The sequence below is a fragment of the Chiloscyllium punctatum genome, chromosome 9 (assembly GCF_047496795.1).
Source record: "Chiloscyllium punctatum isolate Juve2018m chromosome 9, sChiPun1.3, whole genome shotgun sequence".
In the NCBI taxonomy this organism is placed as follows: domain Eukaryota; kingdom Metazoa; phylum Chordata; class Chondrichthyes; order Orectolobiformes; family Hemiscylliidae; genus Chiloscyllium; species Chiloscyllium punctatum.
In genome coordinates, this window is record NC_092747.1 from 79,761,535 (window position 1) to 79,775,903 (window position 14,369).

Sequence of the window (14,369 nt, forward strand, 5' to 3'; positions counted from 1 at the left end):
AATTTGCTGGCTGCTACTTCTGATGGGATGTCTGTCCAGTCTGCTTGTATAATTAGGAGGTGTTAGTCATTTTATCTTTTAAGTTAGCAAATATTAGTAAAAATGCTAGGCCCATATGCTCTAAATAGGTTTTAAAACGTACTTGAACACAATTATATAATAAAGGATATTAAACTGATTACTGCAGCTGGATTGTGAGATGTATTTACTATTTGTTGGTATGAGTCTCATTCATTCATGCAATTTTATGGAAACACTTTTGTCAGTTAGTTTCATAAAGGGATAATGGCCCAGTTAAAAGGTATTTAACACGTACTTAATCTATTCAGGTCCAGGGTTTGGTTGGTAAGGGCTGATTAATATTATAATGTTTCATGAAGACTTGATGGGGATGGTATTGTTCTATATGCTGAAACACTGTTTGTAATATGGAAATGCAGTAATGTGTTTGAAAGGGTTGCTTTTAAATTTGGATAATACAGGACCGCTGTTTTATGAATGAATGAAACCATGTTAAAGTAAATAACAGATTAGTAAAGGATTATGAATGAATGAACTGGAAACCAATATTAATGAATATAGTGAGCTAGTGAGTGAGTTAATAAAGATAGCCTCGAACACAATATCTCACAGTAGCAAAGAACTGGTCTCAATCTTAAGAGGACTCAGTCATACTGTCCAGAAATAGATCCTTCAGCCCAACTTGTCTGCGCCAACCAGAAATCTTAACTGATCTAGCCCCATTTACCAGCGTTTGGCCCATATCGCTTTAAACCATTCCACTTCGTGGACCCATCCAGAATTCTTTTTAATGTTGTAATCGTTCCCATAGAACATAGAAAAATACAGCACAGTACAGGCCCTTTGGCCCTCGATGTTGCGCCAATCCAAGCCCACCTAACCTACACTAGCCCACTATCCTCCATATGCCTATCCAATGCCCGTTTAAATGCCCATAAAGAGGGAGAGTCCACCACTGCTACTGGCAGGGCATTCCATGAACTCACGACTCGCTGAGTAAAGAACCTACCCCTAACATCTGTCCCATACCTACCACCCCTTAATTTAAAGCTATGCCCCCTCGTAATAGCTGACTCCATATGTGGAAAAAGGTTCTCATGGTCAACCCTATCTAAACCATCTTGGACACCTCTATCAAGTGACCACTAAACTTTCTTTTCTCCAATGAAAACAGCCCCAAGTGCCTCAGCCTTTCCTCATACGATCTTCCTACCATACCAGGCAACATCCTGGTAAACCTCCTCTGCACCCGTTCCAGTGCCTCCACATCCTTCCTATAATATGGCGACCAAAACTGCACACAATACTCCAGATGAGGCCGCACCAGAGTCTTATACAACTGCAACATGACCTCAGGACTCTGGAACGCAATTCCTCTACCAATAAAAGCCAGTACGCCATATGCCTTCTTCACTGCACTATTTACCTGGATGGCAACTTTCAGAGATCTGTGTACATGGACACCAAGATCCCTCTGCTCATCCACACTACCAAGTATCTGACCATTAGCCCAGTACCCCATCTTCTTGTTACTCTTACCAAAGTGAATCACTTCACACTTACCTACATTGAACTCCATTTGCCACCTTTCTGCCCAGCTCTGCAGCTTATCTATATCCCGCTGTAACCTGCCACATCCTTCCTCACTGTCAACAACTCCACCGACTTTTGTATCATCCGCAAACTTGCTCACCCAACCTTCTAGCCCCTCCTCCAGGTCATTTATAAAAATGACAAACAGCAATGGTCCCAAAACAGATCCTTGCGGAACACCGCTAGTAACTGCACTCCAAGATGAACCTATACCATCAACTACTACCCTCTGTCTTCTTCCAGTCAGCCAATTCCTAATCTAAACCTCCAACTCACCCTCAATGCCATACCTCCGTATTTTTTGCAGTAGCCTACCATGGGGAACCTTATCAAACACCTTACTAAAATCCATATACACCACACCTACCGCTTTACCCTCGTCCACCTCCTTAGTAACCTTCTCAAAGAATTCAATAAGGTTTGTGAGGCATGATCTGCCCTTCACAAAACCATGCTGACTATCCTTGATCACATTATTCCTATCCAGATGTTCATAAATCCTATCCCTTACAATTCTCTCTAAGACTTTGCCCACAACAGAAGTGAGACTCACCGGCCTATAGTTACTAGGGTTATCCCTACTCCCCTTCTTGAACAAGGGAACCACATTTGCTATCCTCCAGTCCTCTGGCACTATTCCTGTAGACAACGAGAACATAAAAATCAAGGCCAATGGCTCTGCAATCTCCTCCCTTGCTTCCCAGAGAATCCTAGGATAAATGCCATCAGGCCCAGGGGACTTATCTATTTTCACCCTTTCCAGAATTTCCAACACTTCTTCCCTACATACCTCAAAGCCGTCCATTCTAATTAATTGTGACTCAATATTCACATCGGCAACAATGTCCTGTTCCTGAGTGAATACTGACGAAAAGTATTCATTCAGTGTCTCCCCAATCTCTTCAACCTCCACACGCAAATTCCCACTGCTATCCTTGTCTGGACCTATTCCTATCCTAGACTAGACCTATTCCTATCCTAGTCATTCTTTTATTCCTGACATACCTATAGAAAGCCTTTGAGTTTTCCCTAATCTTACCAACTAAGGACCTTTCATGTCCCCTCCTTGCTGCTCTTAGCTCTCTCTTCAGATCCTTCCTGGCTACCTTATAACTCTCAATCGCCCCAATTGAACCTTCACACCTCATCTTTACATAGGCCGCCCTCTTCCCTTTAACTATGGATTCCAATTCCTTATTAAACCATGGCTTCCTCACACGACCATTGCCACCACTTCCTTTCACAGCTCATTCCATGCATTCAAATCCTTTATCAACCCATCCCAGGTCACATTCTGGCCCACTTCACAATTAAGATCAATAGAGAAACGCTCCCAAACATGGAACATTTTGCTTACCTGGAAAGTTACATCTCATCTCAGGCTGACATCGATGTGGAGATGCAACATCACATCCAATCTGCAAGCACCACATTTGAATGCCCAAGGATGAGCATCTTAGGTGACCAAGACATGCATGCTGGTATCAAGACCCTTGTGTATAAGGCAGAGATCTTTCAGACTCTTTTATAACTGCCTCAGAACCTACCAGTCAAATAAGTGGGCAGCACAGTGGCACAGTGGTTAGCACTGCTGCCTCACAGCACCAGAGACCCGGGTTCAATTCCCGCCTCAGGCTACTGACTGTATGGAGTTTGCACATTCTCCCCATGTCTGCGTGGGTTTCCTCCCACAGTCCAAAAATGTGTAGGTTAGGTGAACTGGTTATGCTAAGTTGCCCGTAGTGTTAGTTGCAGGGGTAAATATAGGGGAATGGGTCTGGGTGGGTGCACTTTGGTGGGTCAGTGTGGACTTGTTGGGCCGACGGGCCTGTTTCCACACTGGAAGTAATCTAATCTAATCTAGAGAAAAGGAACCAAGACAATGAGAGCTTAGCCATGTTGAGTTTCAAGGGAGTAACACAAGGCTGGATGGCTTCTATTTTCATGCTAGGACCATTAGTGGTAAAACAGAGGAGTTAAGGATGTGGATTGACATTGTGTTGGGGAATTTCAACAACCCCAACATTAACTGGGATAGTCATAATGTAAAAGGTTCAGAGCAGGCATATTTCTTGAAGTGTATTCAGGACAGCTTTCTATGTTAACACTCAGTTGGGAGGCAGTAGTGAGAAGTGACTCAGGAGGATTCTGAGACACTTTGGCTCACACCCCACAACTGAGAGCAGGAGGATTTGGTGTCCAAAAACAGTGAAGTCGGAATATTACATTCCTGTAGTGTTTCCCTCCATGCCACAAAACAAAAGTGAAAGAGGGGCGCTAAAAAATTTTGTTAGGGCTTAAGGACAGCAGAGCAATGTGCATCTTATTGTCCAGTAAAGATGGCAGGGACTCTGGGAAAGTTTGTGATGTGTGTGGCATGCAAGATGTCAGACATTTTGGTTCCACAAGATATCCAGGACAGTCAAATCTGTATGAAGTGATGGAGGGTAGCAGTCTTCAAATAACATGTGGCTGATTTGAAGCAGCAAATCTCTTCACTCACACCATCCAAGCAGCAGAGGGGTTTCTGGAACAGTCGTGCCAGAAGTGTGGTGACTCCACATCATGACAGACAGGCAAGGAAGAGTGTAGAGATAGCAAGATAGCAGGTTGTCATTCATCGAGAGGGAGAGAGACTGCAGGTCCAGGAAACCCAGGACTCCTTGAATCTATCTAACAAGCAACACAACTAAGTTGAGATTGGATAAGGCAAAATCAGAGCATCGTGGTGCCTGATGATACTCCAAGAAAAGAGGGGAATGGTAAGCAAATTAGAAAACTGATAAGAACAAGTGACTGAATAGTTCAAGTGATACGTTCTTCAAACATACCAACAGTAAAAGATTAGCAGATGAGAGAGTGCAGCCCATCAGAAACAAGCAAAATAAACTGTTTACTGAAGCAAAAGGTATGGCAGGGGTACTTTGTTTTTGTCTTAAACAAATCAAAAGATGATTACAATGGCCCAGTCGACAAAACTTGGGTGTTTTGCAACTGAGTCACAGCTAACGAAGAGGTGTTTGAAAAGGCTAGCGGCACTCCGGGTAGAGAAGTCACCAGGCCCGAATGAGATGCATCTTAAATTACCGAGAAAGGGAAGGGAGCAAATAGTGTGGCTGCTAACAAAATATTTCTAGGCCTCTCTGAATACAGGATTAATCCCAGGGTTCTGGAGAAATGCAAATGCAACATTATTGTTTAAGAAAGGGGCAAAAGATGATCCAGGAAACAAAGACTTGTCAGCTTGATATCAATAGTGCCAAAACTGATGGAGACCAGAATAAGGGATAAGGTAAATACAAACTTAGTGAAATACAAGTTATACAAGACAGTCAACATGGTTTTGTCAAGGGCAAACATGTCTGGCAAATTTAATATGACTTTTTTGCAAGGTGACACAGCCAGTGGATATTGCAAATGTGAACTTTTAGAAAGCATTTGAAAACACGTGGAAGGTTGGTTAGTCAATCAGAAATATTTGAGATTGATCAACCCTTGGCAGAATGGGTTAGAAGTTGGCTAAAAGATAGGAAACAGAGGCTAGGTATAAATGGGGATTTTGCAGGCTGGATGGAGTTCCCCAAGGATCTGTTTTGGGACCCTTGCTTTTTCTGATTTATATTATCAACTAAGAGATGAGTGTTGAAAGCAAAATCTAAATTTGCATATGATACTAAACTAGAGAGAACAGTGAATTGTGAGGATGATGCTGAGTGACCTTGTGGAATTGTGTGAAACAGATAGTTGCCTGATGGGAAAACTGGCTAATCCCTGGCTGTAATAACAGTACAAGTTAAGACTATAGCAAAGGTCAAAGAATTAATAACCTCAGCAGGACATGACGCAGGCTAAGTCGACGTTAAGTTCGTGAACTTTGGTAAACCTAGTCAGAGCTGGATTAGTTGGCTCTATTTAAATTTTGGAATACTAACTAAGCCTAAATAAGGACAATCCACAAGGACTAGATTATAGAATTACATTAATGACTCAAGGTTTGGAAAGTCAATATGATAAACATTGCAAGTAATAACACAGATCATAATTCAATGTACTAGTCTAATGGATGACAAGCCTCGAGAGATAATTATTGATAAGTATAAAAATTCCTGCTTTTCTCTCTGTAAGTGTGAACTCGTGAGAGAAACTGACAGCTGCGAATAACTCTCTCTCTCTTTTCCAAGTCATCTGCATGCAGTTCTATTGTCGATATAGACTGATTATTTAACAGAACAAGCTGTGCTGAATTTTTTGTTGACTTTGTTTTGCGCTCTCAGTCCTGTAGCTATGATTAATTTAATCCTACATTTGGCGCTGCAAGCAAAAACCAGGGGCTGCACGGTGGCCCAGTGGTTAGCACTGCTGCCTCACAGCACTGGGTCCCAGGTTCAATTCCAGCCTCAGGCAACTGTCTGTGTGGAGTTTGCATGTTCTCCCAGTGTCTGCGTGGATTTCCTCAGGGTGCTCCAGCTTCCCCTCTCAATCCAAAGGTGTGCAGGTTAGGTGAATTGGCCGTGGCAAATTGCCCATAGTGATCAGGGATTTGTAGGTTGGGTGCATTAGTCAGGGGCTAAAATGTAGGGGAATGGGTCTGGGTGGGCTACTCATCGGAGGGTCGGTGTAGACTTATTGAGCCGAAGGGCCTGTTTCCACACTGTAGAGATTCTAATTCTGAAGTTAATTCTCAGGGGGGGACTGAAAAAGCTATCAAGCCCCAACCTAGAGATTAGAGACGGACGGCCACCACAAGATAAGCTTTTAAACCTTGGTCTCCCTCTTTCCCTTGGAGGAGTGCTGCGACCCCTTGTCCCTTGCAGAGGACACTTACTGGTGATGGTTTCCAAATCTGAAATCCAAATTTTTACACTGGACTGTGTTTGAAGCGTTGTGGATCAGGGATCCAGTTGTTGGCTAGCCAGGAAGTGTGTTAGTGAATAGCATTAAATAATAAATTGGGTAAACACATTTGGCCGCTAGGGGGCACTTGGGATCCATAAATTGCAGAACTGCTAAAAAAAACCTATCTGGACGAAAAATAAGGTTCAAAATGGTAAACTATTATTTCAAATTGGACAAAGGTGCCACAAGTACTCACGATTAATGAGTTGGAGGGCTAACACTTTGTAAACAGGGAATTGATGACTGCTTGGACACGGTAGTAGGGGTGTATTGCCTGCAACAATAGTAGACTCACCAACTTTAAGGGCATTTAAACAGTAATTGGGTAAGTAAATAGACGAGAATGGAATAGTGTAGGTTAGATGGGCTTCAAATTGGTTCCACAGGTTGGCGCAACATCAAGGGCCAAAGGGCTTGTAGGGCGCTGTTATGTTCTACATAATTGGTAAAATGAAAGATTGGGAAACTTTAAAATTCGAGTGCGCACTATGGGACTGAAATATCAAGACCTGAAACAAACAGCTGCAAAACAAACAGCTGCAAGTAACAAGCAAGCAGGAGGCTAGCCCAGAAGGATGATCCAGCTGCTCTGGCATGGCAATGTTTCACGATTTAAGTGATATGGACGAGGAGGCGGCATTTACACTCCCCGTTCTACTACCTTCAACTTCTGACTCAACTGCCGCTGACCCATTGCTCACTGCACTAGGTCCTGTGTTAAACTCCCGTCGATAGAAAAACCCTGCGCTTCCCTTGATCAGTCTCTCCGTAATATCTCTCTTCAGCCTGCAGACAAAGAGCCCTTCCCTCCACCACCACCCGCTGCCAGTTACACACTTAGGTCTTTTAGCAATCCAGGAGCTGCTCTTGATGACTATGCAGACCAGTTCATTGACGACTGGTAAGCCTTCAAACCTCAGGAGCTGTGTTTAATCATGGCCTTTAGTCCGTCCGCAAGGATGGCCCAGAAGGGTTTATTGATTATTTAAGATGCCCTGCAATCACGTACAGTGCTATCACGCAGGATCAGTATTCCCTTATTTATGCCTCTCTTCCTCTTGAAATAAGAGGAAGATGGATGGCTGAACTGGGGACAAACAGGGACACATGGACTACATTTACTGCCATACACCAAGATGAAGATAATCAGAGCACGATGATATTCACGTCACTGAAACATGCACATCCTAAGCCCGTGAACATCTCCAAACTTCTTGACTGTAGACCCACCCCAAAGAAGGACGGTACTTTATTTTTTCACCGCTTCTGTTGCATTTACACCCTCTATTTTGGGGATACTGCTTTTTCCGAAGGGAGACAGTCTCCTCAGTTCAGTGCGCTGTGAATGCAGGCTTTGCCTGACCGGGGAGCTTCCTGTATAAAAACTAACAACATGGATTGGTCAGATAATTCGAGGTCCCAGATGCGACGTGCGGTGTCCTACTACTGGAGCAATGGCAGTGACCGCTTAGCGGGACTGGACACCACGCCCACATCAAGTCTGAGTTCGTACAAAGATTTGCTTGCAGCTATTCTCCTAGGCCCACGATGGAACAGGGACTGACCGGCACTGGTGTAAATCATTTCCGACTGATCTGTGCACTTCCCATAATGCTTACTTTAACTGTGGGCAGGTGGACGCAGAAGCGAGTCCTGCAGATGCTGGAGATTAGAGTGGTGCTGGAAAAGTACAGCAGGAAATATCAACTTTTCGGGCAAAAGACCTTCCCACTACGCCAGGGTTTGTCCATTTTCCCACAAACGGGGCCAGAGGTCTCATCATAAGCAGACATCCTTCACTACCTCTAACACTTTTTGACTAACTTGCGCTAACTACCCGGTCTTCTCACATCCAGATGTAAATAACAAATAACAAAGATCACAGCACTGAACCATGGCATTCCACCAGTGACAGGGCTCCAGTATGAGAAACAACCTTCAACATCATCCTCTGTTTCCTAAATTCAAGCCAATTTTGAATCCAGTTACCAAGCTCTCCTTGGGTTCTACGTGACCTAGTCTTCATAACCAGCCTGCCGTTTGGGACCTTGTCAAAGACCTTACTAAAGTTGTTGTGGTTCTGTTCGCCAAGCTGGGAATTTGTGTTGCAGACGTTTCGTCCCCTGTCTGGGTGACATCTTCAGTGCTGGGGAGCCACCTGTGAAGCGCTTCTGTGATGTTTCCTCCGGCATTTATAGTGATTTGTACCTGCCGCTTCCAGTTGTCAGTTCCAGCTGTCCACTATTTGGCTTGTCCTATAATAGTAGTGTTGTCCCAGTCGAACTCATGTTGCTTGTCATCTGACTGTATGGCTACTAAGGATGTCTGGTCATGTTGTTTCGTGGCTAGCTGGTGTTCATGTATACGGATCGTTAGCTGTCTTCCTGTTTGTCCGATGTAGTGTTTTGTGCAGTCCTTGCAGGGGATTTTGTATACTGCATTGATTTTGCTCATGCTGGGTCCTAGTGAGTTGTCTGAGAGCGGCTGTTGGTTTGTGCGCTGTTATGAGGCCTAGTGGTCGCAGTAGTCTGGCTGTCAGTTTGGAAATGTTTTTGATGTATGGTAATGTGGCTAGTCCTTTGGGTTGTGGCATGTCCTCATTCCATTGTCTTTCCTTTAGGCATTTGTTGATGAAATTGCGGGGGTATCCGTTTTTGGCGAATACATTGTATAGGTGTTCTTCTTCCTCTTTTTGCAGTTCTGGTGTACTGGAGTGTGTTGTGGTCCTATTGAACAGTGTCTTGATGCAACTTCTTTTGTGTGTGTTGGGGTGGTTGCTTTCGTAATTTAGGACTTGGTCTGTGTGTGTGGCTTTCCTGTATACCTTTGTGGTGAATTCTCCGTTCGGTGTTCTCTCACCCGTAGGTGTTCAAGGTTTGGGAGAAGATTTGTAGCTCGGGTGCTCATTGTTGTGGTTCTGTTCGCCGAGCAACATAACAAGCAACATGAGTTCGACTGGGACAACACTACTATTATAGGACAAGCCAAACAGAGAACAGCCAGGGAATTCCTAGAGGCATGGCACTCATCCACAGATTCAATCAATAAGCACATCGATCTGGACCCAATATACCACTGCAGCAGACAGCTGGAACTGACAACCGGAAGCGGCAGGTACAAACCACTATAAATGCCGGAGGAAAGATCACAGAAGCACTTCACAGGAGGCTCCCAAGCACTGAGGATGTCACCCAGACAGGGGACGAAACGTCTGCAACACGAATTCCCAGCTCAGCGAACAGAACCACAACAATGAGCACCCGAGCTATAAATCTTCTCCCAAACTTTGAACCTTTCTAAAGTTCATATACACAACATCCATTACCCTACCCTCATCTATCCTCTTGATTACATCTTTGAAAACCTCTAAAAGGTTTGCCAGATATGATATCCCATGCACAAATCCACGCAGACTATCCCTAATCAGACGTTGACTATCTAAGTGTTGGTTAATCCTGTCCTTCAGTATCCTCAGTTGTTTGCAATTCTCTTCCACAGATAGCAGTGGGTGCTGGAATCATCTGATAAATTTAAATCTGCAATAGATTTTTTTTTGTTAAACAAAGGTGTTAAGGAATATGGCCCAAAGGCAGATATGTGGGGTTAGGCCTTAGATCAACGATTATCTCATTGAATAATGGATTAGGAACAAGGGGTTGAATGACCCATTCTACAGTCCTAAGATATAGGCACATAATGCAAACAATTCTATAACACAAGTCGGGAATGCCTTACATAGTTTTAAATTTTTAGCATTCCACTTTGTCAACCATGGGATGTTCAGTGAGAGAAAGTACAGGGTGTTGACTAGTTAATGTTCAAACCATCAGGCATATTGGATTGGCATTGATGCTTATGATGATAATGTACAAAGGCTGGTAGCCTCGCTACACAGATATATTCTGGAAAATACTCTAAATATCAGTTTGAGATTGTTCTGTTCTGAATAACAGAATTTAGTCAAGGTCAGCATAAAATATGCCATCACTTAAAACTCCTATGCATTCATAATGATTGAAGTGTTATTTACTCATGTTACATACAGAAGAAATTGTAGAATTAGAATTAGAATACTTATAGTCTGGAAACAAGCCCACACTGACCCTCCGAAAAGTAACCCATCCAGACCCATTCCTCTACCCTATAGTTACCCTGACTAATGAACCTACCCTACACATCCCTGAACACTATGAACAACTTAGCACAGCCAAGCTAACCTGCACCTATTTGAATTGTGGGAGGAAACCGGAGCACATGGAGGAAACCCATACAGACATGGAGAAAATGTGCAAACTCTACACAGACAGTCGCCAAAGGCTGAAATCCAACCCGGGTCCCTGATGCTGTGAGACAGTAGTACTAACCACTGTGCAGCCCTAAGTTTAATGGTTGGAGTATATATGATGTCATATTGTCAGGTGTTCTTGCCATTGCCTACTTTTGTGTGAAGTGTAAAAATACATAAAAGTTAAAATAGATTTAAGTAATTTTCCAACATCTCTAGCACAACTGGAAACTGGAGGGAAAGGTGCCCAGTTTCAAACACATACCAGTGGTGTGGGAGGTGATGGAAGTTCTACTGCAATTTCAAAGTCAAGTCATCTTCTAACATCAGAACATATTTGAACTAGATTTGTTGTTAATGTGGTCTGATACTTCTGGGGTGCAATATTACAAACAGCATAAAACCAAAGTAGTGTCAGGCCAAGGCAATAGTTGAATTTGACCGAAATGTACAAAATATATGAACTTCATTGACAAATATTTATGATATGGAGATGCCAGTGTTGGACCAGGGTGTACAAAGTTAAAAATCACAACACCAGGTTATGGTCCAACATGTTTAACTGAAAGCACTAGCTTTCAAAGCCCTGTTCCTTGATCAGGTGATGAACCTGTTTGAACTATAATCTGATGCTGTGTGGTTTTAAAATATTTATGGGTCACCATCTGTTGCTATAGTCTATTAAACATATTATTCACATTGCACTTGTATGTATTCAGCAACAATTTGAAAAAGCAAAAAATAGGAATACCTTTGCAGTTCCTCTCCTAATCTCTCAGAACCATCTTCTGGAGGCACTTTGTACAAATCATTTTCTTCTAATTTCCTTTTGTAACCAATTCGAAACAGTGGATTTAACCAACTGCAAATTGAAAAATAAAAAAAATAACTGAACTTGCAACACAATTTGAACACGTCTTCAGCACACACTAAAGCAACAATGTGAAAAGATTTAAACAAATTAAAGATGAACAATTCAGTGAATAAAACTCTGAAGAAACTATTCCTGGATACTGCTCCAACACTTCTTATGAGAGCGAAAATGCTTCCAAGTATTACCAAGTCAAAAGCATGTATGTTTACTTTAAAATAGAAAAACATTTTCTGAATTTTGAAGTAAACTTAAAGTGCAGGCTCAGCTGCCGAATGGAAAGGCTGGTAAACGGGCTGTTTCAAAAATAGAGGAGAAAGTGAGGACTGCAAATGCTGGAGATCAGAGCTGAAAATGCTTTGCTGGAAAAGCGCAGCAGGACAGGCAGCATCCAAGGAGCAGCAGAATCAACGTTTCGGGTATAAGCCCTTCTTCAGGAATAAGGAAAGTGTGTACAGCAGGCTAAGATAAAAGGTAGGGAGGAGGGACTTGGGGGAGGGGCATTGGAAATGTGATAGGTGGAAGGAGGTCAAGGTGAGGGTGATAGGCCGGAGTGGGGTGGGGGCGGAGAGGTCAGGAACAAGATCGCAGGTTATGAAGGTGGTGCTGAGTTCAAGGGATTTGACCGAGACAAGGTGGGGGGAGGGGAAATGAGGAAACTGGAGAAATCTGAGTTCATCCCTTGTGGTTGGAAGGTTCCTAGGCGGAAGATGAGGCGCTCTTCCTCCAACCGTCATGTTGCTATAGTCTGGCGATGGAGGGGTCGAAGGACCTGCATGTCCTTGGTGGAGTGGGAGGGGGAGTTGAAGTGTTGAGCCACAGGGTGGTTGGGTTGGTTGGTCCGGGTGTCCCAGAGGTGTTCTCTGAAACGTTCCACAAGTAGGCGGCCTGTCTCCCCAATATAGAGGAGGCCACATCAGGTGCAGCGGATGCAATAAATGATGTGTGTGGAGGTGCAGGTGAATTTGTGGCGGATATGGAAGGATCCCTTGGGGCCTTGGAGGAAAGTAAGGGAGGAGGTGTGGGCGCAAATTTTGCATTTCTTGCGGTTGCAGGGGAAGGTACCGGGAGTGGAGGTTGGGTTGGTGGGGGGTATGAACCTGACGAGGGAGTCACGGAGGGAATGGTCTTTTCGGAACGCTGGTAGGGGAGGGGAGGGAAATATATCCTTGGTGGTGGGGTCCGTTTGAAGGTGGCGGAAATGACGGCGGATGATACACTGTATATGGAGGTTGGTGGGGTGGTAGGTGAGGACCAGTGGGGTTCTGTCCTGGTGGCAGTTGGAGGAGCGGGGCTCAAGGGCGGAGGAGCGGGAAGTGGAGGAGATGCGATGGAGGGCATCATCGATCACGTCTGGGGGGAAATTGCGGTCCTTGAAGAAGGAGGCCATCTGGGTTGTACGGTATTGGAACTGGTTCTCCTGGGAGCAGATGCGGCAGAGGCGAAGGAATTGGGAATATGGGATGGCGTTTTTACAGGGGGCAGGGTGGGAGGAGGTGCAGTTTAGGTAGTTGTGGGAGTCGGTCGGTTTATAGTAAATGTCAGTGTTGATTCGGTCACCCGAGATAGAAATGGAAAGGTCTAGGAAGGGAAGGGAGGAGTCTGAGACGGTCCAGGTGAATTTGAGGGCGGGGTGGAAGGTGTTGGTAAAGTGGATGAACTGTTCAACCTCCTCGTGGGAGCACAAGGCAGCGCCGATACAGTCATCGATGTAGCTGAATAAAAGGTGGGGAGTGGTGCCAGTGTAGCTGCCGAAATGGACTGTTCCACATATCCAAAATAGTTAAATGGTACCTGAGTTTTGGTACTGTTTTGACAACAATTTAAATTTAACCAATTAGTTTAAGTTATGCCCAGGATACCAGAAGCCAATTAAATTTGAACATTATTGTTTTGACACCTGGAAACCAATGAAATTAGAAGAATTCAACATTTTGGTAGGGGGTGGGGGTGACTAAACCGCCATTTTGAAAATTATAGAGAGAGGATCTGCCATCAATCAGCAGCGCAATTGCCGTAGAGCCAACTGCCTATCTAACAGCTTGCTCTCAAAGAAATCAAACAATACTATCTATCAAAAAGTACCTTTTCATGGAAAAAATTCTCGCAGTAAAAAGAAAGACGATGACCCAGCAGGTGGAAGATCGAAGACAGTGGAGAAGATCGAGACTATGTGGTTTTGAGATTAAGTTAATGAAATATTTATTAAGTGTCTGATTGGAACAGCATATTTTTAATAGAGTTGGGATCAGACAGCAAGTAATTAAGAAAGGGGGGCTTGGATTTGTTAATATTTATTATCTAGTATTCATTATTAAAGTTAGGAAAATAAATTGTTATTTTTTTCTTGAAATACTGGAAATTCAAAGTTCTCCGTCACTCACGTTTTAACAACTTATGAGGAAAGACAAGCTTTTCAGGCTGTGTTGGCTCAGTAGTTAGCACTGCTGCCTCAAAGTACCAGGGACTTGGGTTCGATTCCAGTCTCGGGCAACTGTCTGTGTGGAGTTTGCACGTTCTCCCCATGTCTGCATGGGTTTCCTCCGGGTGCTCCGGTTGCCTCCCACTATCCAAAAATGTGCAGGTTAGGTGAATTGGCCAAAATAAATTGCCCACAGTGTTAAATGCATTAATCAGCGATAAATACAGGGTAGAGGAATGGGTCTGGGTAGGTTACTCTTTGAAGGGTTGGTGTGGAGTTGT

The 14,369-nt window shown here is 43.8% G+C and overlaps 1 protein-coding gene across 3 annotated transcripts in view; it reads right to left on the reverse strand.

The window, feature by feature from the left end:
• The window catches only part of abcc4 (ATP binding cassette subfamily C member 4 (PEL blood group)), a 471,758-nt gene that overhangs the window by 451,959 nt on the left and 5,430 nt on the right, over positions 1-14,369 (reverse strand). For 2 of the 3 annotated variants that reach the window (XM_072577875.1, XM_072577873.1), the window contains exon 2: positions 11,547-11,657. The exons of the other annotated variant lie outside the window; for it this stretch is intronic. In XM_072577875.1, the coding sequence (XP_072433976.1) occupies positions 11,547-11,657 (111 nt within the window). The remainder of the gene's footprint in view (positions 1-11,546; positions 11,658-14,369) is intronic. 3 annotated transcript variants of the gene reach the window in all.